This window comes from Canis lupus, chromosome 14, assembly GCF_003254725.2.
Source record: "Canis lupus dingo isolate Sandy chromosome 14, ASM325472v2, whole genome shotgun sequence".
Taxonomy (NCBI): Eukaryota; Metazoa; Chordata; class Mammalia; order Carnivora; family Canidae; genus Canis; species Canis lupus.
The window spans coordinates 43,335,449-43,363,194 of record NC_064256.1 but is presented as its reverse complement, the minus strand read 5'-3'; the positions used below and the strand labels follow the sequence as shown (position 1 = coordinate 43,363,194).

At 48.6% G+C, this 27,746-nt stretch overlaps 1 protein-coding gene across 9 annotated transcripts in view; it reads right to left on the bottom strand.

The window, feature by feature from the left end:
* Positions 1-25,675, bottom strand: part of MINDY4 (MINDY lysine 48 deubiquitinase 4) — a 104,650-nt gene extending 78,975 nt beyond the window's left edge. For all 9 annotated transcript variants that reach the window (XR_003143136.3, XR_003143135.3, XR_004804569.2 and 6 more), the window contains exons 1-5: positions 25,494-25,675; positions 18,722-18,841; positions 14,713-14,948; positions 11,368-11,614; positions 7,266-7,684 (exon numbers count right to left, since the gene is read on the bottom strand). Coding sequence is in view for 6 of the 9 variants with exons in the window: in XM_025464530.3 (XP_025320315.3) it covers positions 7,266-7,684; positions 11,368-11,614; positions 14,713-14,948; positions 18,722-18,841; positions 25,494-25,556 (1,085 nt within the window). In the remaining 3 variants the exon portion in view is untranslated. The remainder of the gene's footprint in view (positions 1-7,265; positions 7,685-11,367; positions 11,615-14,712; positions 14,949-18,721; positions 18,842-25,493) is intronic.
* Positions 25,676-27,746: the final 2,071 nt, after the last annotated feature.

Sequence of the window (27,746 nt, the reverse complement as noted above, 5' to 3'; positions counted from 1 at the left end):
ACCTAGCATGCAAAATTTAAGGAAGCACTCAATTCCAGGTTCATGCAGGCATCTGCACTACAGATGAGCTACCCTGAGAATGCATGCTCCTTAAATTCGATACCCTAAATGCCTCGCTAGCTCACTCTCATCCTGGCCCCATTGCTGACTTCAAGATGGGCCACTCTTTGCAGTTCTGGTAGCCAGGGTCTAGTGAGCTAACTGGCAGACCAGCAAATAAGCACCGTGGAGTGAGGGGGGCGGGGGGGAGGCACTCAGGAAAGAAGTATCTCCATATACTTCCCCTGCTGATAATCATCTCCCCAAAGTTATCCCTGAGCCTTAACAGCCTCCTTCCACCCAGCAGCAGTGGCTTCCCCTGCATGGAACAGCTTTCCAGCCTGTGTGCTATGGATTCAGGCCTTGGGCAGAGCAGCAGCAAGGCCCAGATGTGGTCAGAGGAGGATCTCGGAGCTGCCACTCTGATGTCCAGAGATGGACAAAATGAGACCACTCACGCTTCCACGGAGAGGTGTGGATGCACTCTCACCTCTTTAGCCACGCTTTGAGGGTCTCAGAGGGAATCTGGGTCATGAGAAGTCTCTCTGCCCTGGGAGATGCACTGGACAGAAGAGCCCCAGGTGCTCCAGAGCTAAAGGTACCTAGCAGCTAGAATTACCACATAGGGTAGGGGCAGATACCCCCGTCTTACTCCAAGTAGCCTGTAACATGCAGTGAAGCAGTTTCTCATATTTATGCTCCACACACGCTAGGCAGAGGCCTGCATGCAGGAGACAGAACTGGTATTCCACCGTGGATGGGGGGCACACGTAGGGTAAACGTGGGTAAGAGGTAAGAGGGAGAACCAGCTGAGCACAGGGCAGCCATACCCACCACAGAGGAGAGGTCCCTGGAGGCAGTCATGAAGGTGAAGCTGGATGAGCCCAGGAGCTCCAGGCCGCCCACCTGTTCACCCGGGGCTGCTGGCACACAGGGAAGCAACTACCTGTTGTGCATGTTTCAAGAGTCAGCTAATTTCAAACCTTTAGAGTCTGACATAAATCCAAATAATGTGCAGAGGTAAATTAAAATGGAAATTCCACCCGTTACTCATCCCATGCGGTGCAGATGTTGTCAGACTCGGGATGCTCGAGTATGGGGAATAGTCAATAAACCACAAACACCACATCCTCAGAGGAGCCTCTGCCAAGCCCCAGATGGCATTATTCATTCCCTATCAGGACGCAGCCAGGCATCTGTGTGCCTGCTGGCCCACTCAGGACCAGGAGCCCAGGAGGGGCTGGGCAGCCAGGAGGGACCAGGATTCACTCATCTCTCCTCCCAGTGCACAGCCCTCGCAAGGGGTCTGGTGAGTGGCTGCTGAAGGAAATCACTAGCAAGGGTCTCTGGAGCCCTGAGGATTGATGAAGATCTGCCGCCACCTACTGTCCATTCTGCTAAACCCCAAAAAATCAGCCAGGGCAGCCCTAACGGTAGGCACTAAATCTCGGGAGACAGGGACACTGATACTCCTGGAGCCATGGTGGTCACAGAACAAGGCAGTTATATCGCATTCCTCACCCAATGTTACCACGTCACCATGAAGTCCTTGCAGGGACACAAGGCCTCTCCAAGCCCAAGGGCCCCTTGCCCTGTCAACAGCACTCCCTAACCACTCAGGTCTTCCACTCCTCTGACAGCGCTGCAATCTAGCACCTGAGTATGGAGAGTTGGACCCGAGCATGGGCTTCTGAGGCAGGGAGCCATCTCCCCCTTCTGCATCCCTAGTGATGAGTTGGACCCCAAAGGGCACTCAAGAGGCACCTCCTGTCTGGCCGACACAGCAGGACATTACCAGCCCCAAAGCCCAGGATGGTGTGAATGGCACTCTTCCCTGGGTGGGGGGTGGGGGGGGGCTGTGACATCGGGATGGGAGGGGCTGCCTGCAGGCCTGAATCGGGCTTCGTGCCAGTCTCCCCTCTAGGGTCTGTCTGCCTGGCTTGCCTCACCAGGGCATCCCAGAGGTGATGGCCGTGAACAGGCTCTGCCACTAGTCTATCAAAACTCTGGGGTCTGGGCAAGTATACAAGGAGCCATAAGAATGACAGGGAAGACCCTGGTGCCCCACCCAGGTCCCCTGGCCTCAGCATGCCCATCTCAGCTGCTGTCCATGTTGGCTACTAACGGCTCACAGCTGTGTCCCTCTCCACGGAATCCCCTCTGTCAGATTCACCTAGGAGGTGGCACACTGCCCACCCCATCCCAGGATGGGCAACCCTGAGTCAATAACTGACAAGGGGTAAAAAACTCTCTACTAGCTTAATGGTGGGGACAGCTGTGGGTCAAGTCACACTCTCATCTCCCTGTGGGATCAGACTGAGGCCCCACATCCTGGCTGAGACCTTCCCCTGCCCTGTCCTGCTTCCCCCACTGCCTTTCTCCTAAAAGCACCCCCAGTAATTACATGCAACTGAGCCTCCATCCTAGGCTTGAATTCTAGGGCAACGTCAGCCTGGAGCACACCACCTCCCCCTGCCTCTGCCCCTGGCTGTGACTTCCAGGGCCACCTCTGAGCCCGATGTTGCAAGGCCCAGAGAAGGCTCCAAGTAGCCACCTTCCCTCACCCCTGTTAGGTTTGAGTGCTGGGACAGTTCTACACATACAAGCCAGCTCTGCTATTGCCTCACTGTCCTTTGTCACGCTTTAAAATGATTGCACATGCACACGTCTCTCCACCTTGAAGAGCTCACAGGATCTGATACATACTAGGACTCACATCCACCTTTACAGAATTGAATGACATAAATGGGGAGGGGGATGCGGGTGGGCAGGACTGATGGTGGGGAGGTTGGGAAGGGCAGGGAGATTACTCTGGCCCTGGTTTTAAATCAAAGGTGCTGCATACAGTTATGTGCACTGCACAAAGATGCCTAGCTGAGGGGACAAGAGACAGCTGAAAGCCAACCCATATTCCATCCACCAAACTATGAGCCCTGGGATCTACTTCCACCCAGAACCTTGACAGGTTCCTTAAATTCTCTGGCCTTAGTTTTCTCATCTGTAACATAGGGATAATAAGTGCTAGCAAGATCCTCATTCTCAGCTCCCAGCATCTTCTGGGAGTTTGGAGGGAGCTCTACTAGTCTACCCGCCTGTAGACCTTTACTCTCCTCTCCTCTATGCACTGCATCCTGAGGGAGGAAGCGTGACTTATCTGACTGAAAGAAAGAAGAGAGGGCATGAAGCTCAGTTGTACCCTTTCACTCCTAAGAGGGAGCTGCTTTCCTGGGGTGGCCCTTCCCACCATATGGCCGTGTGAGCTGACCTGCTCTGGGCCTGACACGAGGTGAGGAAGTCGGTCTAGTGCCGGGCCCATCAGACCTCATGATTATGATTTGCTGTGTCTTCTATCTTCCCCTTGTCAATCACAGAAACATATGAGGTCTATCTACAATATCCAGGTCTACCTGGATACCCTTTGTTTGATTTGTCAATTTGTTCAGAACTCAGGAGAAGAATACTTTTTAACAAGAACACAAAAGGAAAAAAAATAATAATATTCATCTCAGTGGATTATTAGAAAGAGCAAACTGACCAATATATACAAGTACCTAGCAGAGTGACCAGCAAATGGACGGTAAGTGGTAGGCAAACAACAAAGCCCCCAAAATGTTTTCTGACAGATCAGTGTAAGGGTCAACACTACTAAACATGGGTTAAATACCCCTAATTATATACTTCGCTTAGTATTGGGGGGAGGGGCTGTGAATACACTTTTACCTGCTTCCTGTAAGACAAAATTCATACCATCTTTCAAGAGTTTGATAACCACTCCAAGGCCCCAGGGGTTCTCAGGGGCAGAACTGGTTTGCCAGTCCAGCCTGGAATCCAGCCTGGAATCCATGCAATTCCAGAGCCCATGCGCCATACCTCCTAAGTGCGCTGTAACCAGTAGGTCCTCAATAAATATCTGACAATTGAAGCAGAAGGCCCAGAATAACTCCGGAAGAATCATAGGCCAGCAAAATGCACAAGCCAGCGGAAAACCCGGAAACCATTTACCCAGGGGCCACATTTTACAGTCAGAGACAATGAAGTCAGAAACAAATGACTGGCCAGGTCAGCCAGGCCAAGGGAGGGCTAGAACCCAGGGCTCCTGATACACCAGCCACTCCTATTTCTCCCCCTGAGAATGCTTCCACTCCGTTAGGTTTGAGGCACGGTTCTCAGCGCACACAGGCATGGCACTGGAGGGCAAAACAAGGTCTGCTGAGTCAAACGACAGCAGGCAGATTTTAACTCCATGTGAGGAAGACTTTTCTAGCAGTCAGAATCATGCAGAAGCGCTGCAGGGAGTTCCCCATCACTGGGGGTGTGCAAACGGACACCAGTCACCACCTAAAGGCCATGGAAAGGACTTCTATTCAGGAAGAGAGGTGAAACCATTCATTCTTGTATTCACCAGACTCTGGAGCTCGCTGCCTGGGTTCATATCCCTGTTCTGCCTCTTACTAGGTATATAAACGTGGACAAGTAAAAGACCTTCTCTGAGTGAGTTTCCTCATCTGTAAAATGGGAAGTATAATAGTATATCCCTCATAGAATTTTATGAGAAGTAAAAGAGTGAATTAACCTAAAACACTTAGAACAGTGTCTTTCACAAAGTAGGTCAATATCAGAAGTTTATTGATCTTGTTATTGCTGTGGGTGGTAGTAGTAATAGTATTAAATATTCATTGAGTGCCTTCTGTGTACCAAATACTAGTATAGGGGCAGGGAATATAAAGGTCCCTGTTCTCTCTCTCTTTTCTTTTTTAAGATTTTATTTATTTTTTCATGAGAGACACAGAGAGAGGGGGAGAAGCAGAGACACAGGCAGAAGGAGAGGCAGGCTCCATGCAGGGAGCCTGATGTGGGACTTGATCCCGGGACCCCAGGATCACGCCCTGAGCTAAAGGCGGCGCTAAACCACTGAGCCACCCAGACGTCCCTAAAGTCCCTGTTCTCATGAAATTTATTTTCTATTGTGAGGGAGACAAACAATGGATATGTAAAATGATTTCAGGTAATGATAGGTCCTGTGAGGACAACAAAACAGGCTGGAGATGTGGGGGCGGAGGTGAAGTTGGTCAGAGAAAATCACTCTGAGTCCAGAACATCTGAGAGACAAGAAAGAGACAGTCACAAGATGATTTGGAAGCCGGGCCTTTACATCAGGGGAACAAGCCAGTTCTCCCTCTTGTGGGAATAAGCTACAAATGTTGGGTAATAGGAAAAAGGGCCTGTAGAAAGAGTGAAGATCCATAAGTAACTACATCAGTGCTAACACAAAGGAAAAGAAGGGGGACTGGCCCTACCAAGATACTAAGCTATAACTACAAAACCATAGTAACAAAAGCTGTGATTACGTGGTTTCAGTTTTTTAAAAAGACAAAAGACAACACAATAGAGAGCTCAAAGACAGACCCATGTCGAAATGGGAACCTAGGAAAGAATAAAGGTGGCTTCAAAAAACCACTGGGTTGAAGAACAGATTGTGGATGGTGCTGGGAAAACTGTCTCACTCTATGGAGAAAAACAGAGGTGGATCTTTTCATCCTGACAAACACAAAAAGAAAATGTAAATGCAATAATTATTCCAACTAAAATAAAAATTATCTGATAGGAAATATATAGCGGACTGTAAAGAAATATCAACAAATATCAAAAGATTGAAATCATACAGAATGTTTATGGATGAAGGGAAAATAAGCCAGGAATCAAAAGCAAAAGCCAGAAAAGCACCCCAGATGTTTGCTCTGGTCAATAACATGTCTAAATAACCCATGGGGCAAAAGAAGACATCACAATGAGAATTAGAAAATATTTAAACTAAATCATATGAATACATAACATACGATTCACAGGATACAAAGCATTGCTCAGAGGGAAATCTGTAGCTAGCTGTAAAAGGTATTATACAAGACGACTGAGGGAGAAATGGATGAGATGGGATTTTGTGTACATGTATATATGGATTTTTTTCAGCTTAAATAAATTATAAATTTTTAAAAAGAAAGAAGGATCCTGGCAAACCCCACAGGCTTTTGGCTGCAACCCCTAAGTAGAAGGCTATGGAATGGATGAGAGTAAAAAGATGAAAACAGATAACCCCCAGATACACTAGAATCAAAGGAAGGCTGAGGTCACTCTACCTAAACAGACATGAAGTCAGTAAGCATTACTAGAGATGAAGACAGATTTCACAACGATAGAAAAAAATCTATCCATCCCGAGGACAGAAAAATTCTATGTGTATATGCATCAGATACCCTAGCCACAAAATGTGCTGAGCAGAGTAGGCCCAGCTTCCCTAGGGTCACGAATGGAGTTCACAGACTGTATCTACTTAGCTTGCCATGTACCACCCGCACCTAAGTACCTCACTAGTCAAGAGAAGAGAAAGAAGGACTACCCCTGCTAGCATATCCTAGATACCAGAATCTCATGAGGCTCTTGCAAGAAATTTGCCAGCCGATCACCTTCACGAATTTAGAGACAATTCCAAATTGTATTTACGTACAAACCCTTACGTAAAAATATTAATTGAATCAAACAATATGTAAAAAGATAATATATCATACCCAAGTAAGATTGATTCCAGGAATGTAAGGTTGGTTTAACATTTAAAAATCAGTCAATGTAAGACTGATCAAGGTCAACTGTAAAGGAATAAAAGGAATAAAGAGGGATGCAGGGATCCCTGGGTGGCGCAGCGGTTTGGCGCCTGCCTTTGGCCCAGGGCGCGATCCTGGAGACCCAGGATCGAATCCCACGTCAGGCTCCCGGTGCATGGAGCCTGCTTCTCCCTCTGCCTGTGTCTCTGCCTCTCTCTCTCTCTCTGTGACTATCATAAATAAATAAAAATTAAAAAAAAAAAAAAAAAGAGGGATGCAGTAAAAAAAAAAGAGATGCCCCAGAAGGGGCCTGTGGGCGCTGCTCCATTGCCAAATCTGGGGCCTCCCCAAGAAACACTTCTTGCATGCCATGGCCTGGCCACGTTGCTATGGGTCAGCCTGGAAACCATGGGAACCATCTGCTAAAGCTTTCTTGACTTTGAGGAGAAAAAAGGACCAAGGAAACCTACCCCGAAGCTTCCCGCATGGGTGTACTCTGGGCTGCTTGCTCCCTGGTGGAGAGGCCATACCCACCTTGTCCACTTCAGAGGCTGACTCTGAGAGCCCAAGGAGCCACGGAGGACTGGGCGGATCTTTAAGAAAGCCATGGCCTCAGCACAGCATGCTCACCTGAGGGGCAGGGGCTGGCTCTCCTGCCTTGTGAATGTTCTTTCCAGCCTCTCCTGGGTCATCCTGGCACTCCCACCTGGCAAGGAGAATTTCAACGGCGTCCTGTTGGCCTCTGGGCCGCTGTCCACAGCTGGGCCATCTTCCTCGAGCTCTTGCCATCTGCCGCTTCCCCTCCGCAGCAGCCCTTTGCAGGACAAGTGGCGGGGGCTGCCGGGTGTGGTTCTCTGCTTTTCTGCAGTCAGCTCACCGAGAGGGCTCCTGGAAGGGGAGCCAGGGCTGGAAGCCAGGCCGTCCTGGGTGGTGGGACAGGCTGGGGCATGGGCAGAGAGCTCGAGCACTTTCCGGCTCTCGGAGTCGGGTGCCTGGGTCCTGCTGCTCACGGCCGGGGACCGCTTCAGGGAGCGTCTGCGGACGGAATCCTGAAAGGGCCAAGCAAAAGCCCAGTAAGGATCCCCTTCAAGGGAGGTGGGAAAAAACTCTATCCCCCCACAGGCATGTGCCCATGATGTCCACTCCCCCAGGAACGTCTTCCCCCATCCATCCCCCAGCTCTTCTGAACATCCTACCTATTGTCTGAGAAGGTCCTCCTGGGCCACCAGATCTGAGCTGCTTTCACTGTGCTCCACCTGCATAAGCCCCAGGCGCCGGCCTCAGCCCTTCTCCCGCAGCCCTTGCAGACAGCGTGCTCTGCTCCAGGAGCAGTGGACCTGTAGCTCCAGGGCCAGGCCTCCATCCAAATTCCTACATCACCACCTACCAGCCATATCCCCTGGGCCAAGTTATTAGTTTCTCTGCTTCAATTGCCCTCCTCTGTAATATAAGCAGCCCACAATCTACTATCTGCCATTTCTAAAACCTCTTAAAACAAGTTCCTTTTTTTTCATATATATATATTTTTTATTGGAGTTCAATTTTCCAACATATAGTATAACACCCAGTGCTCATCCCGCCAAGTGCCCCGCTCAGTGCCCGTCACCCAGTCACCCCAACCCCCCACCCACCTACCTTTCCACTACCCCTTGTTCGTTTCCCAGAGTTAGGTGTCTCTCATGTTAAAACAAGTTTCTTTTGGAGTTCTGTGGCAAATTCTTTTTAACTGCTATGAGGTTGCTTATACTCTTTTTATAAGTGTGAATATTCCTATCTTTAGCTGTAGAAATGTTAACGTTTTTGCTTATGGGATGCTACCCCAAACCCTACTGCAGGTGGTAGGTGGTATATGGCTTGTGCATGGTGTTTCTTTTCTGAAAATAAAATTCTGAATTCCAAAACACATTTGGCCCAAAGGTCAGGTGAAGGGTTGGGGACCTATAGCACCTATCTTGTACAGGATCGAGGTATTAAAGGGGATCCCCATGGAAGACATTGGCACAGAGCCAGACCAATCAGGGCAGTCAACAAATATCAGCCACTGCTCTACAGCTTCTCTCCAGTCCCCACTCACACAGGGCCTCAATCCTCCTGTGAAACAGACCAAGAATGGCAGAAGCCATTCTTCATTCATCTCTGGTGTCCACCGAGCTCCCAGCTCAGTAACTTCTTCCTAGTAAGCACTCAAGGCTTGCTTAATGTTTGAAATGAAGGAATTCCAAAAAAAGTCAATTGAAATGTCCTCTCTTGCTATCAATGATTAACTGATAAAATGGGAAGTCAAACTGTTTACCAACCTAGCGTCAGGGAGTGGAGGTAAAGAAGACAAGAATAGACCTGCTAGGCTTTTCCAGGGTTTAAAATTTGGGATCTCTTAGCATTTCCAGAAATATTCCAGAACCAAATGGGAAAGCCTGAACTGGAATAGAAACAGCTAATTCTGTAGTATTCTTGCCTAGTGGAAATTACGAGGCACTACAAACCTCCAAAAGCCACCAGGGCCTCCCTTGCCACACAGTGAAGAAAATATTAGTCACCATTCCCAAGTAGACCCGAACAAGGCCCAAGGCAGGGAACCCAGCCTCTTATTCATCCTTTGTAAGGGCAGAGCTGATCTAGTAGGGGGGAAAAAAAAAACTAGCAAAGCTTGCTTTTATTCTCTTGAGCAACCAAGTATGGCCAAGGTACTCAAAAGCCCACAAAACACTTTCCAGAAAACCTGGGGAAATTCTACAACAACCTATCCTATCTTTCAATGCCCTTCACAGGATTCGGATATCCTCAAGGGAAAAACACACCTCCCAAAGCAATTATTCCTCCTTTTAGAAGTTTGGGACAATCTCCTAGATAATACTGCTCCAAATCTTCACACCTTAATTGTGAAGAGGGTCTCAACTACACGGATTGGATGTCACTGTAGGACAGGACCTTAGCATTCATCTGATCCACCAGTTCTCAAAGTGTGATCCCCCGGCCTTAGAGGTCCCCAAATCCTTTTAGGGAGCTCAAATCTATTTTCATAATAATAATATGACACGATTTGCCTTTTTCATCGTGTTGACAGTTTGCAGTAATGATGCACATGAACTGGTGGGAAAAACTGCTGGCCCATAGCACAAATCAAGTGCTGGAGGTATCTGCCACCACTTGCAACAAAAATAAATAAGTAAAATGCTAATTTCATCTAAGAATGTCCATGCTGGGGCAGCCTGGGTGGCTCAGTCGGCTAAGCGCCCGACTCTTGATTTCAGCCCAGGTCATAATCTCTGGGTTGTGAGGTCAGCTCCACACAGGTTGGAGATTCTCTCCTTCTCTCTGCCTCTTCCCCCTGCTAAGGCTCTCCCTCTCTCTCAAATAAATAAATAAGTAAAATCTTTTTTAAAAATGTCCATGCTGAAGCATATAAAGTATTAATTATATTCAGTCTCAACCCTATGGTACCCATCTCTTTAATATTCCATATGACAAAATAGGAGGTATATATAAACACTGCCAGATGCAGAGGATGACAGTTGTCTCAAGGAAAAGCACTTGCACAACCATCTGATTTGTGAATTGAACTTGCTACTTTCTTCCGTGGAACAACTGACAGATTAATTGTGGTTATTCAGACTTGGGTATTCAGCAGGCATTTCCTTGATAATAAGAGGAGCCTGTCACTTCAAGGGAAATGACTGATGTGTTCTGTCCATGATAAAATACAAGTTGTCAGGTAAAAATTAATATCTGGGGAAACTTGTATCAGCCAGCTGTGATTGGATGGCTTCTCAGCACTTAAAATCTTTTCTGATTAGTTGGGTGGTGACATCAAAACATGGGATTTTTTTTTTTGATGTGGGTTAATTTTTCATAATGAAATGTCAACATTCAGAAGATCTCAGTAATTCAGATAACTTAACCAGTATTTTCCAAACTACCAAAACCCCCACGATATACAGGCAGAGGCAGGGAGATAGTCAGCTTCTTTCTGTCCTGATTCCAGGTGAATTGGGAGAAGAACACCAGCCTCTCGAGCCACAGCCCACATCTAGCCATACAGGGTGGGAGAGGAGGTGACCAGCCGTAGTAGACACACGAGATCTGTGCAGGTTTGCTCAGACTCCCTCGTGGGACTAATACTGCCCTATGAGTTTGGTGTTTGATTTTCCTTTGTTTTCCTATTTCTTTGTTGTTTTACAAACTCCTATTACATTCATTCTCTCATTTGGTTGAGTCTCCCCACCTAATGGGACACTCCCACCAGAGTCCCTCCTTAAGGAAAGATATAAAACAATGATATGAAAGTATCAGAATTTCTTTTTAAAGCAAAGCAAATGAAACCATAAGGATTGGGATTTCCTCTTCCCTTTTAATATTATGTTCTAAAAAATAAAAAAAAATATTTAAAAAATAATAAAAAAGATGTTCTCTAGACTTGGATGGCTTGCCCCTGACTTCTGAATGGCAGAGGTAAAACTGGTAGATGTGTTCTCACTCAGCAGAGGAAGATAAAGCCATGACATCCATCTTGTTGACTTGAGGGGTAAACTGAGGTCAGGGAAGGTGATAAGGCCTGCCCATGATCCCACAAGGAGTTAACAGTACCACAGAGGAAAAACAGGCAGGTGTCCCTCCCATCCCAACACACAGATCTATCTTGTGGGGTGCCCTCAAATAAACCCAGGCAACCCCTTAAGCCCTGCCTGGTTCTCACTTTCCACTCTCATCATAGCATTGAGAGCAGCAACTCTACCTGCGGGGAACTGGCAATAGGACCGGCCATCATGCCTCGGACAATCAGGCCAGACTTTGACCTGATCTTCTCGCCCACCCTCTTGGTGTCCAAGGAAGACTCTGACGACAGAAGCTTGTCCATCTTCTCCCACGCAGGGGCCACAGCAGGGCTTTCACCTGGGATAACTTGCATAGGCTTACTTTTGTGTGGGGGCCTTTTCGAGGATACAAAATTACCAAGCAAATCCCCATCAAGATTGTCGTGCCTGCAAAAAAGGGATTTCTCCATTAAACAGATTCCCCAATAGCTAACAACAATAATAAGTCCCACATTCAACTCAGAGCAAGCCCCTTCATACATCTGTGATGATTCTAACCTGCTAGTACTTTATCATTAAAGGTAAAGAATAGAAAATACTTTCACACCAGGGCAAGTCTGACCTACAAAATGAGACCAGGAAACAAACAAAATCAGAATTGATGACCTATGATAGGATTCCTCAAATATCCTTGAACGTTTTGTGTCCTCAAATATAAAGGGCATCCTTGTTCCAGACCTGAGTGATTACAGAAAATCACAGCCCTCCAAGAGAGTCATGAGCTACATGAAGCCCAGCCTTACTGCACATCAGTGAGATCAACAGATGGAGACATGTGGCAAACTTTGTGTTCTCCAACTATTCAGTTCAGGTTCAGTTGGGCATGCCAATGGCTTCTCTTATTGGGCTGCTTGGCACTGAAACAGAGTGAGAGAGAGACTGTGTGTGTGTGTGTGTGTGTGTGTGTGTGTGTGTGTATACAGGGGAAAGAGAGAGATAGAACAAAAGAAGATGAGATGCTGAGGCAAACAAGGAGGAATGATAAGAAAGAGAAAAAGACAGTGCAAGAGGCCCAGCTCAAGAGTACTCTTACCTATGATCTGTGATGGATCAGCCACAGCTCAGCACTCCTGTGACACAGGCTGGCATGTTTTCTACCATTGGACTCTGGCCTAAAGGGGCATTGACTGCTGCTCTATCCCAAGCTGCTGACTACCAAGCATTGGGTCACATGTGAGAGAAGCAGTCATGTGTGTGCTATGACAGGGGTATATCCAGCAAAGGAAGGTTCCAGAACCAGCTTGGGTAAACCGAAGACTCATAGAGAAGCCAGCCCTGAGTGTGAAGGAATGAGCACTGCAGGAGATAACCAGAATGCCCCAGGCATTAGCACAAAGGCCTGTAAGAGCAGGCCAGGCCAAGGTGAGCCATGCAGGCTGATCACGGAAAGAGTTTTTGCAAGTTACCCTTAGGAGTTTGGATTTCATCTTGGAAGCCATGGGAAGCATCTGAAGGCCGTTCCACAGGGGAGCAGCATGGCCAGGCTTGTTCGTGGGAAGCTCACACTATCTTAGGTGGAAGGGGGATTTGAGCAGATTACCAGAGGCCTGAAAACCAAGGAAGTCTATAGGAGTTAGCCCAGGCAAGAGGGGAGGTGTGAACTGAGGCACTGCTGCCAGGGCAGAGAAAGCAGGCAAGAGTCTACTATCATTAAGGGCTCACAGAGACAAAAATGATAGAGTAGAATAATACCCAAGTTTGTAGCTTGGATAACTGGGTGGAACTCGGAAGCCCCCACTTCTGCTAGTTCTTTATCACCTCAGAAATATTTATTTTCCCAGCCAGGCAGTAAGCACCTCTGAAGGAAGAACCATCTTCTTCCAAACTACTCTGACTCACTTTCACGTCTTAAGCCTTGAGTTAATATTTCCAGTGGTCCTCGTCCTTTGGCCAGACCCTACCCCTCAGCTACCCTTGGGAAAGAAAATGCTTCTCAGCAGAGCCAGAAGGAAGCATGCAGCCCCAGGGAGTTAGACTCGCTAGTGACTACAGACAGCATATTAAGGTTGTAATTTAATATCAGTGCTTTCCAATACTGGAGGTTCAATCAAGAATGGCAATTAATTTCCTTCCTAAGAGTTCTAAAAGGCCTTATTTTTATAGATGTTTTCATCTCTACAGCATTAAGTTGCTTTTAGAAGTCTATACCCCTATTTCTTTAAGAAAACGCAAACCCAGCAAGCCCCTGAAGCTGACAAACATTAAACATTTGAATCATAAGCATCCTCCTCAGCATCCCCCTCCATCCTCAAGGCCTCCAAGGAAAGTAACAGTGCTCCACAACAGGGAATCTGAAGGCACACAATGCGGAGGCTGAATAATGGCCCCTGCAGATGGCCTGATCCCAGAACCTGTGAATGCTACCTTCTGTGGAAAAAGGACTTTGCACATGTGTTAAGGTTTTGAGTTGGGAAGATTATCCTCAATTGTCTGGGAGGGCCCATTAGAGTCACAAGGTTGCTTGTTTAGCGAGAGGCAGGAGGTCAGAGCCAGGCGTAGGAGATGCCATGGCAGAAACAGAGGCTGGAGTGATGTGCTCTGAAGACAGAGGAAAACAGCCACAAGCCAAGGAATGTAGGTGGCCACTAGAAGCCAAAAAAGGAAAGGAAACCAATTCTCCCCGCAAAAGTCTCTAGAAAGAACAAGCCCTACTGACACTTTGCCATTAACCTGGTGAGACCAATTTTGAACCTCTGACCTCAGAACTGGAAGATAATAAATTTGTGTTGCTTTAAGACACGGTGATGGTGACATTTTACATGTCAACTTTGCTAGGCTATTTGTCTTGTTGTTTGGTCAAACACTAGCCTAGATGCTTCCCTGAGGGTATTTTTTTTATGACTAACATTTACAGTCAGTTGACTTTAAGCAAAGAGGATCACCCTAGATAACACGGGTGGCCCTCATCCAATCAGTTAAAGGTCTTAAGAGCAAACTGAGGTTTCCCAGAGAACTCTGCTTCAAGGCTGTAACACAGAATACTTCCTGAGCTTCCGGCATGCCAGTCTGCCCTACAGATTTCAGACTTTCCAGCTCCCACAATCATGTGAGCCAATTCCTTAAAATAAATTTCTTTATAATTGGGGCCCCTGGGTGGCTCAGTTGGTTAAGCATCGACTCTTGATTTTAGCTCAGGTCCTGATCTCAGGGTTGTGAGTTCAAGTCCCACACTGGAGTCCATACTGGGCATAGAGCCTTCTTAGGAAAAAAGAAAAAAGGGTAAAAAAAAAATGTTAAGAAGTGAAAAAAAAAAAAAAGTAAAATTATAAAACAAATCTCCTTATATGGGATATATAAAACCAATATAATATGTGTGTGTGTATATATACACTATTTGTATATATATTTACATGTATTCACATACCCATACACACACATATCCTATTGGTTCTGCTTTTCTGGAAAACCCTGTTATAGCCACTGAGTTCATAGTCATGTGTCACAGCAGCGATAAGAGACTAATCCATGGTGTAAATAAGAGATACCTGGCTTTGCTTGTTTCTGACAATGATGTTCTCCTTCCTGAATCTTCATCTGCAAGGTCATATATATTTACCAGCATGGTCTCTGAGCACCTTGATGTTAATTTGTTATTTTTCTTTGGAATTGAGAGTGCAGGGATTGGTGTTTCTTGAGTGAAATTGTTGGGAGGATTTCCAAAGTGATCCAGAAAGTATCTGGTGATGAGTTCAAGGTTTGTTTTTAGAGGATTTTCCTTTGCCTATCATTGGAAGAAAACAAAAATCATTAGTCATATGTACAGCTTCAGGGGAAGGGCAGAAACGATGCTCTTCCAATTCCTTGACAGTTTATCAGCTTCTCCTACATTCATACCCTCTCAGCAAATGTCCACTGACTGCCTATCAGACGTGAGGCACTGTATTACAACACAGAGATGAAGACAAAAATCTCTACCCTAAAAGAATGGACATCCAATGCATGAGTCAGGCGATTCAACCAACAGCTGTAATAAAATACAAGATAAACAGAAAAAACACCCAAGCAAATTTCCTCTTGGTTTTCCTCATAGGAATAACTTTAGAAAATAGCCTTTCATTTAAAAAAAAAAAAAAAAAAAAAACTTAAATCTTTAGGGATCATTAACTCTACAAGCTTATAAACATTTGGGACCTGAGTATTCTCATAGGTTGTATACTCTGCATTTAACACTGGGTGCTGGGGCTTGCAGGGACGGTACCACAGCAGGTTATTGCAAAGAACACAGAGAGGCCGTCAGGACTGTCTCAATCTATACCTGAATCTTAAAAACATTAAAATTCTTCAGTAATTGGTTTTAGAAATAAATGACATCAGGGGCACCGGAGTGGCTCAGTCAGTTAAGCATCCACCTCTTGATTTCAGCTCAGGTCATGATCTCAGGGTCGTGAAGTCAAGCCCCAAGTCAGGCTCCGTGCTGAGTGCAAAGCCTGCTTAGGATTCTCTCTCCCTCTCCCTCTGCCCCTCCCCACCTCCACTTGCACTTACTCTCTCTCTCTTTCTCTCTCTCTCTGGAAGGAAGGAAAGAAAAGAGAGAAAGAAAAAAAAAGAGAGAGAAAAAGAAAAGGAGAGAAAAAAGAGAAATGAAATGACATCAGTATTTCCTGACCCTAATCATGCCAAATGTCATCTCTGGAGGTTTTTAGAGATATATATTCCCAGGCCCTATTGTGTCTTAAATTGCAAAGATTAGAGTCCTGATTTCTCTTAAAATTCCTAAGTCATTTGGACAAACACAGTCATCCAAGCAGCAATCCACAGTCTGACCTCAGGCCACATAACTGTGTCAGTCCCCACCCCATTTGTCCAGGAACCCCAAGCTGTTGGCAAGTGTGGCCAGACATGGGGCATTTGGAGGGCTGGCATTTGATGAGACTGCAGTGAGAGCAGTAAAGCGCCTGACAAAGCACCTGGCACAGAGAGCCCCTCAGGCACATGCAGCCCTCCCTCCTTCCTAGTGCCTGGGTCTATGCAGCAGGACTCTGGGACCAGCACCCACAGCCAGATGGGTTATGACCAATAACAACAGATTTATCAGGCAGTTAGAATCAGGGGACAGCTTTATTTTCTTAGGGTGGAACCCAAAAAAAACAATTTTGTCTAAGTCTAAATGAAACTCATGAGGAAGAGAGTCAGGGGAAAGATGTTGTATGATTTATTTTGACCTCCTAGCTTTTTCTTTCAATATAAGAGATTTATAGCCCTAGATAACCTGAATTACACTTTATGGCTTTTCATAACACTCTGCTCAGAACAGACACAGCCTTTATGTGAATCTGGACACCATTTTTCAAAACCTCAATTTTGCATAGGCATTTTTGTATATCGTACTATGAGTAGGGAAAAACAAGTTACTGGAATTAACATTAAATTGCGGGGCTTTCCTAGAATCAGGCTAGCTGCGTGCAAATGTCAAAATTACTATGCAACAGATAGATTAAGAAATATGTTGTTCTGTAAAATATAAGCTCAATTCACTATATAATAAATAACTATTATATAAATCAAATAATCAGGGCACTTATCAAAACCTAATGGAAATATCTTAAGTATCTTCAGATAATTATTACCCTAGGGAAACTATTACAGTGGAGAAGTAAAAGTAACTTGAATGGCAAAGATGATTCCAGGAAATTAGGTAAAGTTGCATTTACATAAAATTCCCACTGCACCAGCATGGTTAATTGATTTTCCTATTACCTGTCTCACTTTCTGTGGAAAAAAAAATCTTTCTAACATGTACAGTCCACACTCTTGCCTTACAAACGTAGCAAAAGGAGGTGGGCTAGATATCTGCTGCCTGGGTCTACGGGCTTCCAGCTGAACACAGGGAGGAGGTGGTGGGGCCCTGCTGTCACCCCCAAGACCAAAGATAAGAAGGGCATCGAGCTAATGTCTTCCCTGAGCCGACAACAGGACTGCACCTGGCTGCCACTGCCCTTTTCTCATCAAAGTGGGGCACAGAAACTTCTGGCAACCCGAATGTTCCCGTAGGTTGATGCCATCCTTCACTTTACTCAGGGAAACTTAGCCTGAGCTTCCCAATGGGTGATAATGGGCAGGAAGGTAGTTTACAAGCTCTTCTGAGGTTCCTCTGGGCATCTCAGAAACAGCCTTGGAGGGCTGGCATTTCAGCCCCATCTGCTAAGGTTTCGTTTGAGTAGAGGGTTACAATCACAGGAGGCCTGATGACCATTATTACTACGGCAGGACTGAGAATCAGAAGATCCGGTTCTAGCCTCACTTCTGCCCCATAACTCACTGTGACACCTGGACAGGCCACTTTTCTGTGGCTTGCAGCTCCCCTAAGTGAGGCCCCCAGTCTCCCAGCAGTTGAAAAGCTGCTTAGCCCAGTCCTGAGGGGCTGCCCAAGAAGGCCAAGAAGGCAAGTCCTCTTCATCCCCAATTCAACCATGGGGCTTGCTTCCTTTCTTCCTTCCTTCCTTCCTTCCTTCCTTCCTTCCTTCTTCCTTCTTCCTTCTTCCTTCCTTCTTCCTTCTTTCATACGTGTGGACATCCGCAGGATATGTCATTGTATTGCCTTTTTAAAAAATGACGATAAATGCTAAACTACCTGACCATTAGGTTCTTTCCCACTCTACCACAATGCCTTACCACAAGGCCACATCTGCTGGAGAGCCCATTCCTCGGTCAGATTAGAAGATTCTGTCTTTGTGGCAGAAAAAAACAATTAAGCCAGAACGGTAGCTTCATTCAGTCAGTCGGCCAATGATATAATCCACAAACACATATAGAGACTATTTGCTATGTCCTTGGGCAACAGGCTAAGTACACGGACACAACAGTGAACAAAAGGGACGCCAGTCTCGGGTCTCCTGCTGCATCCAAAGTGGTGGGGAGGCAGATGGTAATTAAACAACCTATTATAAGTGTGCTGAGCACGACATACTCTATTATACATACTCTATTATAAGTGTGCTGAGCACGACAAAGGACAACTACAGGGTTGGGGGGAGGTGGTGGGGCTGAGGGATCAGGGAAGCCCCCCACCCTCCCCAATCCAAGGCACCAGGGTTAGCTGAGCCCAAGCCCCGTTTCTGCCTAAATTAAATGTCACAGTAGACTTAAAAATAAGCTATTACTCAGATTTGAAGAAGGAAAATTTTACATGGGCAGGGAATGGAAAATTTGAGTATAACCGAATATGATATTCCTAAGTACGGTCTGGCTAAAAACAGCCTCCTAGGGGAGGAGGGAGCACAGGGAGTAACTGTCAAGGGCCCGGGTTCAAGGTGAGCTTCCCGCCACACATGCGCAACAGGCCCCGGGGGGGCAGCCTAGGGCCTCCATGAGGCTGGAAACCCAACTCACACTCGGGATTTGTCAGCACTTGGCCGGGTCTGCTGCTCCCCTGGCCGCAGGCACAGCAAGCCTCCTGCCACCACCGTCTCCGACAGCTTGGCAGGGCCCCGCCAGTGCTCTGACATTGCCAAGCTCAGTTCCAGAACATTACACCACACCTTACAAAGCACGTACCTTGTTCTCCTTGTAGAGAAACTCAAGATGCAAAACCTTGCGGAGATTATTTCTGCTGTTTATGCTGAGGTCAGAGCGTGGGCGTTCCTGGTCCATGGTCACACATGTCTTCTTTAAGCCCTGCAGGAAGAAATCTGAATCATTATTTTCATTTTAAATCAAAAGCTTCCGTTCTCTGATGTAGGTTATAAATAAAAGACTGTTGATGCTCATTATGATCATTCCTATCCTGCCTATCCTGCCTTCCTTGCAAGGAAATTACAAGGACCAAAAACTGACTTAAGAATTTATTTTTAGGCCCCTGGATGGCTCAGTCGGTTAAGGGGCCACCTTTGGCTGGGGTCATGATCCCCAGGTCCTGGGATCGAGTCTCACATCAGGCTCCCTGCTCAGCGGGGATTCTGCTTCTCCCTTTCCTCCCCTTGCTTGTGCTCTGTCAAATAAATAAATAAAATCATTTAAAAAAGAAGTGAAGGGTGCCTGGGAGGCTCAGAGGGTTGATCTCAGGGTCCTGGGATCGAGCGCCGCCTCGGGCTCCCTGCTAAGTGGGGAGCTTGCTTCTTCCTCTCCCTCTGTGATCTCTCTGGCTCTCACTCTCTCTCTAAAATAAATACATAAAATATTTTTTTTAAATAAAGGAGTTTATTTTTATATAAGCTTTACACTTGACATCTTCACTATTATTATTATTCTGAATCTTAAAATAACTCTATGGCCCGAGTTAAGGTTGGAGCTGTTGGCCCATTTTATAGAAAAGGAAAGTGAGGTTCAGGTAACTAACTGATTCACCTAAGGCTGGAGCCCTGGGTTTGCACTAGATTTGGAGCCACAGAATATGAAGCTTTAAAAATAAATAAAAGGAAAAAAATAAGCAAAAGGTCAATAACAATTCCTTTCTTTTCTTGGGTAAGAGCAAGGACTGATCTGCCCAGGTAACACAGGAGAATCACAGAGCAGGGGGCTCTGACCATCCCAGCCTGTGAGTCAGCAATGCCAGGACTGAAGCCCCTGGAAGCACGTGGTAAACGTTTGCTGAGGTCCCAGTGAAGCCACTTGCCATCATCCAGTCCTCACCTCCCAAAAGGCCCAATGAAGACACTCCAGCGATGGCAAGTGCTATTCCCTACTATGAGCCTGGCTTCTTCATCCAAAAATTAACCACAGAAGCTGGGGCCTGCCCACCCCACTGGACCATGGTGATCACCCAACACAGAGGAGGAAGAGATACCTCACAAACAGCTCAGCGTGGTGCTAAGGGAGCCTTTTGCGCTTCGTGGATCCAGCCCCTCGTGCTAGTCAGGCCTCAACATCTCACCCAGGTTTTGTGTTCACAATCTTACAGAGACTCCCACTGATGGGAAAACAAGACAAAACCTGCTTCCTGTCATTAACTGAGGGAAGCAGAATTTGTGAAAAAAAGAGATATGAACACAACCTTGAAACAAAGAGAATAAAAAGGAAGTCCTAGGGAGGAGGAACAGAAAGAAATGGGTGTGCATGTTGGGGGAAAGGCAGAGGCATACCTGGGTGCCCTAAGGAGAATGAACTGGGAGTTAGAGGGAGGAGGTCACAGCAAGCACCTACATTGCATCTGGGTTTCCCCACAGCTTTCCAGCCAATGAGAGCAAGGCAGAAACCATGAGAGTCCCCCTCTGCTGGATAACTCTTTATGTCTGTCAGGAGTTCAGATCAGCAAGTCTTGGCACACTTAACAAACTCCCCAGGATGGTGGTACACACTGACATTTGGAAGCCACTGCGGGAGTGGACAAGGATCCCTCAGGAATCAGCCAGTCCTCAGTCCCATCCAGGTCCGCTTAATCTTTATCACTCAACAAACATTTCCCATGTACCTACGATGCAGCAGGCTGTTCTAGATGCAGGAGATACCAATGGAATAAGACAAACTTCACCCCTTCACAGAGCTGACATTCTGTTGGGGAAGTGGACCACAAACAGGGGTAAATGTACAGCAGGCAGCTGCTGACGTGCACTACTATGCAGACAAATAAAATGAGAGCAGAGACACAGAGAAGGACACTGTTAGATAGTCAGCTACTTATTGAGCATCATCTGCAGGCTCACTCCTGTCTTCCGGTTTTCCCATCTGTCAAATGAAGGGAATGAACCACTAGTCTACTAGTTCAGCTGCTGGAGGCAGAGGAGTAAACAGATCAAAGTCCTAGCCCTCACAGAGCTTACATTCTATGGGGGAAAGCCAACAACTCTAATATGCTGTGGGGAAAAGAAGTGTAGCAGAGCAGGAAACAGAAAGGACCAGGAGGGGGTGCAAGGAGGTTTGATACTTTACAAAAATCAGGAAAGATTTCGTGATTAGGTGACATTAGAGCAGGGATGTGAGGGAAGTAGGGGAACAGGCCATGCAGACAGTTCAGGGAAGTATGTTCATGGCAAGAAAAAGCAAGTACAAAGGCCCTGAGGCCAGTGCAGCTAGAGCCACGTGGCCAGGGGGAAATGGCAGGAAATGAGGTCAGAGAGGTTGCCTAGAGCCTGAAAAGGAAAGGCCTTGTTGACTTCGATGAAATCTTGGGGGGGGGGGGGGGGGGGGGGGGGCGGCAGGTAGGGGCAGGGTGAAAACAGGAGCTTGTATTTGTAAAGGATCACTGGCTGCTAGGTTGGGAACAGATTTTTGGAGGCAAGGATTTAAGCAGAAACTAGTTAGGATGCTGTGGGACAACTCACATGAAAGACAGAGGTGGCTTGGACTAGGGCAGTTGCAGCACAAGTAGAAAGAGGTGGCTGCATGCTGTATATGCTCTGGGGGTAAAGCCAACAGATGTACTAATGGACTGGATGTGGGGTATACAAGAGGGAGAAAAGCCAGGAACGACTGCAAAGCTTTCGGCCCAAGTGACCAGAAAGATGGTGACACTGCCTATCAAAATGGGAAAAGCTGCAAGACACAGAGGGGATCAAGAATTGGGTTTTGGACATGTTAAGATATTCATTGTATACCCAACGGAAAATGTAAAATTGGCAGTTGGTAAGAATGTAAGAGTTCGGGGAGAGATCTTGGCCAGACAGGCATTTGGGAATTGTCATCATGTTGATGGCCCTGGAATCCAGGAGGCTGGAGGAGGCACCTGGAAAATGAGTGAAGAAGAGAAGAGAACACTGAGTCTTTGAGTCCCCCAGCACAGCTCCAGGAAATGAGGGGGACCAGCAAACACCCCGAGAGGTCAGAGGACAGAATGCAGAAGGTGGCCTCCAGAAGCCAAGCGGAATGAGTTTCCAGAAAGAAGGGCACAAAACAGCTGTGCCAAACACAGTATTAGATCAAGAAGTGTGGGAACTATAGTTAAAGGTCATTGATAAACTAACTTGACAAGAGTTGCTTCCATGGATCAGTGGGGACAGAAGCCTGATTAGAGCAGGCTTGAGCAAGCAGGAAGGATGAGGATCAGAGCACACATAGTTCTTTCATGGGGTTTGGCTGTAAGAGGGAGAAGAAAAATGACCCAGTAGCTGGAGGGACCTGGGAATCAAGAAGGGGTTCTGTAGGAACGACAGTAGAGAAGACAAAATATATATGCAACGGAGAGAGAGAACTGCTGCAGTGCCCTCACGCAGGCAAGAGGGGATGGCACGCAGGGAGGGGCTGGCCTTTCCCAGGAGCATGGAGAACAACCTGGTAAGAGCAGCAGGGAGGCAGAGGGAAGGTCCAGGCCCAGGAAGGTTCATAACTGGAGTGGTACAGCCTGTGTGTGTGTGCTGGGGGAGGTTCTCAAAACTGCTTGTTTGCTTGGTGCGATGAGAACAGGGAAGTTGTTGTGTGGGCTTAGATGAGAGGGCAGGTGTGAAACAGCCATCCCAGAGCAGAGAGAGGGGGCAGGCTGGGGAGCTCTAACCAGGAGGGCAGCCATGCCTGAGGCCTCAGGGGGCTGGGGGGCCTGAAACCATCCGCATGCTGCCGTGTTTCTCTCCAGCCCCGTTCGGCACTGCAGGGGCAGGCATGGAGGAGGCCGAAGGGAATCTGAAAACTCGGAGGGCTGGGGGGTTGGCGGAGGGAACATGATGAAAGAAGTGAAGGGCAAGGGAGGTGAGCATGTTGTTGAAGGTGGGATTATAACGACGGGAGGGTAAGAAGTGGGGAGAGGTCACAACAGGACTGGAGGGCCCCGGGAAAAGTTGGCAGGAACTATGGAATGCAGATGTGAGTGAGACTGAAGAACAGTTTATGATGGGCGGGCTGCTAAGGAGGCAAGCTGCAAGTGATGATGACAGACTGCTTGCACAGATTACAGGAAGGGTACTGGTGACCACAGGCCCAGGACATGCCCGCTTGGAAAGGTGGCATAAGTAGGATGGGAACAAGTGACTGCAGGAGAGGGAGGCTGGGGCACAAGAAGAGCCACCCTGGAGCACCCTGACATTGCAGGAGATGCTCATGACTCTCCGAGGGCAGCCCACACTTAGAAGGGGGCCAGCGTAGCTGGGTACGATGTAGGGGAGAGGGCAGAGGAGGCAGTCGTGGCAGATGAGGTCGGAGGCACCGCCTGCACAGGGTCAGAGAGAGCCTCGTAGCCCAGGTGAGGCGGTGAGGCCTTCCCTTGGATTTTATGCTGCTTGTAGCAGGAAGCTCATAGAGAGTTTTGAGTCAAGGCATGACAAGATCTAACTTGCTCACTGTGGGCAAGTTTCTTTGCCCCCTAGTTTCATGATCATCTTACATGAAACGGAGTAAGTATTCCTGTCTTTCGGGCCTGTTACGAGGATCTGAGAAAACAAACAGGCAACCAGAAGGCACCTCACATCATGATGGGAAATCTAGGTTATACCGGCCTTGTGCCAAGCCCTGAGGGGAGTACGTGGTCTCTGCACCAGAGCAGAAAGAAGCTGACGAGGAAAGTACAGCTGGACTACATGGCAGTCCCACCTCTCCACAACTTTCTGAGTGACTGTGGGCAACTCCTTGGTCAGGTCAGGGCTTTAGTGTGCCCAGATGAAAAACGGGAGGGAGAAGGGCCGGGTGAACCAGACACGGCCAAGGCTCCACCCAGATCAGGTGTCAGCTCTGCGGACTGGTCTTGTGGGTGAGACAGGCAGACATATAAATTATAATGTGAGCACCAGTGAGCAAGCCACAGACAAGGTAAGTCAGTTATTCCGATGGAAGTTATCCAAGAAGACTTCCTGAAGGAAACAGACCTGGGGTGGGCCGTGGATAGAACAGGCGAAAGCATGTGGGAGAAGCTGGAACCCACACTGGGGTGGTACACTGGGGTGGAGCTATAGAGGAGCCTTAGATATCCAGGGAGGACTTTGGGTTTCATTTGTACTCTTAAGAAAGGAAAGGCAAGAGGAAAACAGAGTTTTGCTTGGTGACCCAGGCTTCAAAGAAATGATAGTGGGCAGCCTCCCAGGGCGTGCCATTGACATCAGATGTGCAGCCAAGACTTGGTGATGGAAGGTCAATTAGCCTGAAACACAGAGCAGATACAATGAAGCCACATTGCATTTATTTTTTTTTTTTTTAATAGAGGCAATGGGGATCCCTGGGTGGCTCAGTGGTTTGGCGCCTGCCTTCAGCCCAGGGCATGATCCTGGAGTCCCGGGATCGAGTCCCACGTCAGGCTCCCTGCATGGAGCCTGCTTTTCCTTCTGCCTGTGTCTCTGCCTCTCTCTCTCTCTCTGTCTCTCATGAATAAGTGAATAAAATCTTTGTTAAAATGATAATAATAATTTTTAAATTAAAAAAAACATTACTAAGAAGCAAAGAAAGACACTTTGAAAACCTGCACAAGAGGGGCGAGAGGTAAAGACAACGCTGACTACAGGTACCTACTAGGTGCCAGATACAATGCTTGGGGACTGCCCATATGTTATTATTAATCCTCATCATAAATCTGCAAAGGGTGGGTCTTATCAATCCTGTTTTACAAATAAGGAAACTGAGGCAGTGTGACGCACCCAGGCTCACACTCTGCTAACCGGTTGCCGGTATTTGAACCCCTCCACCTGATTCCAAGGCCCTTCCCCTTTTCCGCCCCCGCCCCCCCAAAAAAATGATTTTGCTCGTGTGTTTGTTTAATCCAGACACCGGCCCCGGCGCCCTGCTCAAGTGAGCAGGGGGCCCAGTGCGGAGGCTCCATCCCAGCTCCCTGGGGTCACGACCCCAGCTGAAGGCAGATGCTTAACCAACTGAGCCACCCAGTGCCGAGCCCTAGGGAAGGGGTCAGAAGGCGGCAGAGGCTTCCGCAGTCACCTGCAGCGACCTCTGTCTCCCACGGAGTCCCCACCTCCGCTGCACATGATGATGCTTAAGGGCCTCCCGGAAAACTCTCCCGCTGCGACCCGGGGCAAGCTGCGCGCCGCCGCGGCCTGCAGCCTCTGGGCTCCCGCCGCCGCCGGGGACCACGCACGACTCAAGGGCTCGACCACCCGGGAGCGGGGAGGCCGGTCCCGGCCGCGACGAGGCGGCGGCTGTGCCCCCGGGGGAGGCCGGGGAGGGAGGCCCGGGGGGGGGGCGGGGAGGCCCGCGCCGCCGCCCCCGTGCAGAGGCGAGACCGGCTGCCAGCGCGGGGCGGCGGGGCGGGCGGCGGGGCGGCGGGCGCTGCGCGGGGCCCGCGATGCCTCCTGGGAAATGTAGTTTCGGCCGGCCCCGGGCTAGAGGCGCTCCCGTCGGGCATCCCGGGCCGGGCGGCTGCGGCGGCGGCGGCGGCGGCGGCGGCGGCTCCCCCCGCGCGGAGGTGCGGGTCCGGCGCCCCCTCCCTGGGGCAGCGGCCCCGAGCGGCGCCGGCGGCGCGACCTACCTTCCTGCTGAGGAACTCCCGGACCAGGGAGGCGGCCACCTCCTCCACGAAGAGGCTGTCCATGCCGCCGGCTCTGCCGACGAGGCCGGACGCCGCAGCCCGGGCCCCGGTCCGTTGGGGCGGGTAGGGCCGCGTTGCCGTGGCGACCGTGTCCCCGGAGCCGGGAGCGCTCCTCCCCTTCCCCGGAGCCCGCGGGCTGGGAGGGCGGGCGCCAGGGGAGGAGCGTCCTGCGCGGCTCAGCTCCCGGCTCCGCACCAGCCTCGGCTCGGCGCGCGCCCCTGATGGCCCGCGGCGGGGAGCGGGGGGAGGCCTGCCTCGGCCCCGGGGGACCCCCCGCAGCTGGCTCCTGGGCCCACTGAGGCCCGGGGACCTGGGCGGCCTGCGCTGGGCGGGTCCCTGTGAGCTCCGTGCAGAAATTAAAGGACAAGGGCCTCACCCGCTTAGTGCCTGCCGTCCCATAATGACACTGCCAGTAATTGAGCGCCAAGCGTTGTACAGGTGTCCTGGAAATAAGGACCCAATCATTATAAATATCGATAAGCATTCCCAAAGAAAAATAGGCTTTGGGGGCAGCCCCGGTGGCGCAGCGGTTTAGCGCCGCCTGCAGCCCGGGGCGTGATCCTGGAGACCCTGGATCGAGTCCCACGTCGGCCTCCCTGCGTGGAGCCTGCTTCTCCCTCTGCCTGTGTCTCTGCCTCTCTCTCTGTGCCTCTATGAATGAATAAATAAAATCTTTAAAAAAAAAAAAAAGAAAGAAAGAAAAATAGGCTTTTCCGAGTGCCGTAAAATGGAGCTGCTGAGTAAATCAAAGCTATAGAGTATGACCCCAGTACCCAGCAAATAGAATTTCTCCATGCCACAGACTAGCACGAAACTGGCATTAGCCACCAAGAGCATCGGCCTCACGATGCTTACAGATCAGCTGTAATCTCTTCCCCTAAGTTAACTCGCTGAGCTTTCAGCAATGGAACTGTGAGTGGGAAAAGTTAATTCCCAAAAGACTACATGCAGCGTAAACGTAAAACAACTTCAACCAGAAAATCAGAACTTGTAGGGATATAAAATATAATGCTTTCCGGTAAAGTTTAAAAAAAAAAAAAAAGAGTGCAAGGGGGCAGCCCGGGTGGCTCAGTGGTTTAGCGCTGCCTTCAGCCTGGGGCGTGATCCTGGAGACCAGGGATGGAGTCCCACGTCGGGCTCCCTGCATGGAGCCTGCTGCTCCCTCTGCCTGTGTCTCTGCCTCTCTCTCTCTCTCTCTCTCTCTCTCTCTCTCTCTGTCTCCCATGAATAAATAAATAAAATCTTAAAAAAAAAAAAAAAGAGCAAGGGAGCAAAGACCGCATGATTCAGAAGGGGGAGGATGGAGCACAGGGTAGGGGAGAACCACATGGGTAGATATAAGTAATTTTAATGTTCTAGATGTCACAAGGGCATTTGTTACAGCGTTTCTATCAATGCATTAGTTTAATAAAAGATGGCCTTGCAGGGACTGATTTGAGGAGGATGTCATGAACCACGGCATATTATTAATCCTATGCCCCTGAGGTCCAAAGGAAGGGGGGGGAGGAAAGGGGAACAGAGGGACAATTTAGATGACTTTGTCTCATAACACAGGGTTCTGTGCCGTGTGTGCATACACACACGTGCATGTGTAAAATCATAGGCATCTCTGTTCAGCAGTGGCTCTAGGCATCTGAGTTTGTGTCATTTGTATGAGTCTGACCACAGTTTATGGGGTCCTTGGCTTCTTCCTGGTGCCCCAGGGGGCTCTGGAGCAGGGTCCAGCTGGCGTGGTATGGGCCTTAGAACAGGCCTGCTGCATTATGTTGTGAGAGTTGTGGTTCATGTGCTGCCTCCTCCAAGATGCTCCAGATTGGGACTGACTGAATGGATCCCCTTCCAACCTCGGCTCCTTGAGAGCAGGACAGGACTGGGCATTTACCTGGGTCAGCGGGCTCCAGAGAACAGAGGTGGGAGCATGGATCTGACCAGGTGTAACATGTCTAGACCAGCTGGGTTGGAAGGACATTGTGAGAGTCCTTTTAATGACATGACCCTCAGTCCTTCCCAGCCATCTGGCCACCACTCCCAGAGGTCAGGACGGGGAGTCCATTCCAGGTTATTGTCCTTGGCAACATGAAGGAGCAGTTCCTCTCCAAACTCTCCACACAGCCCCACCTCATTGGCCACCTCCCAATCTCTACTTCATATGGCCACTAATGTGAGATTGGAGATGGAAGACCCACCCTCAGC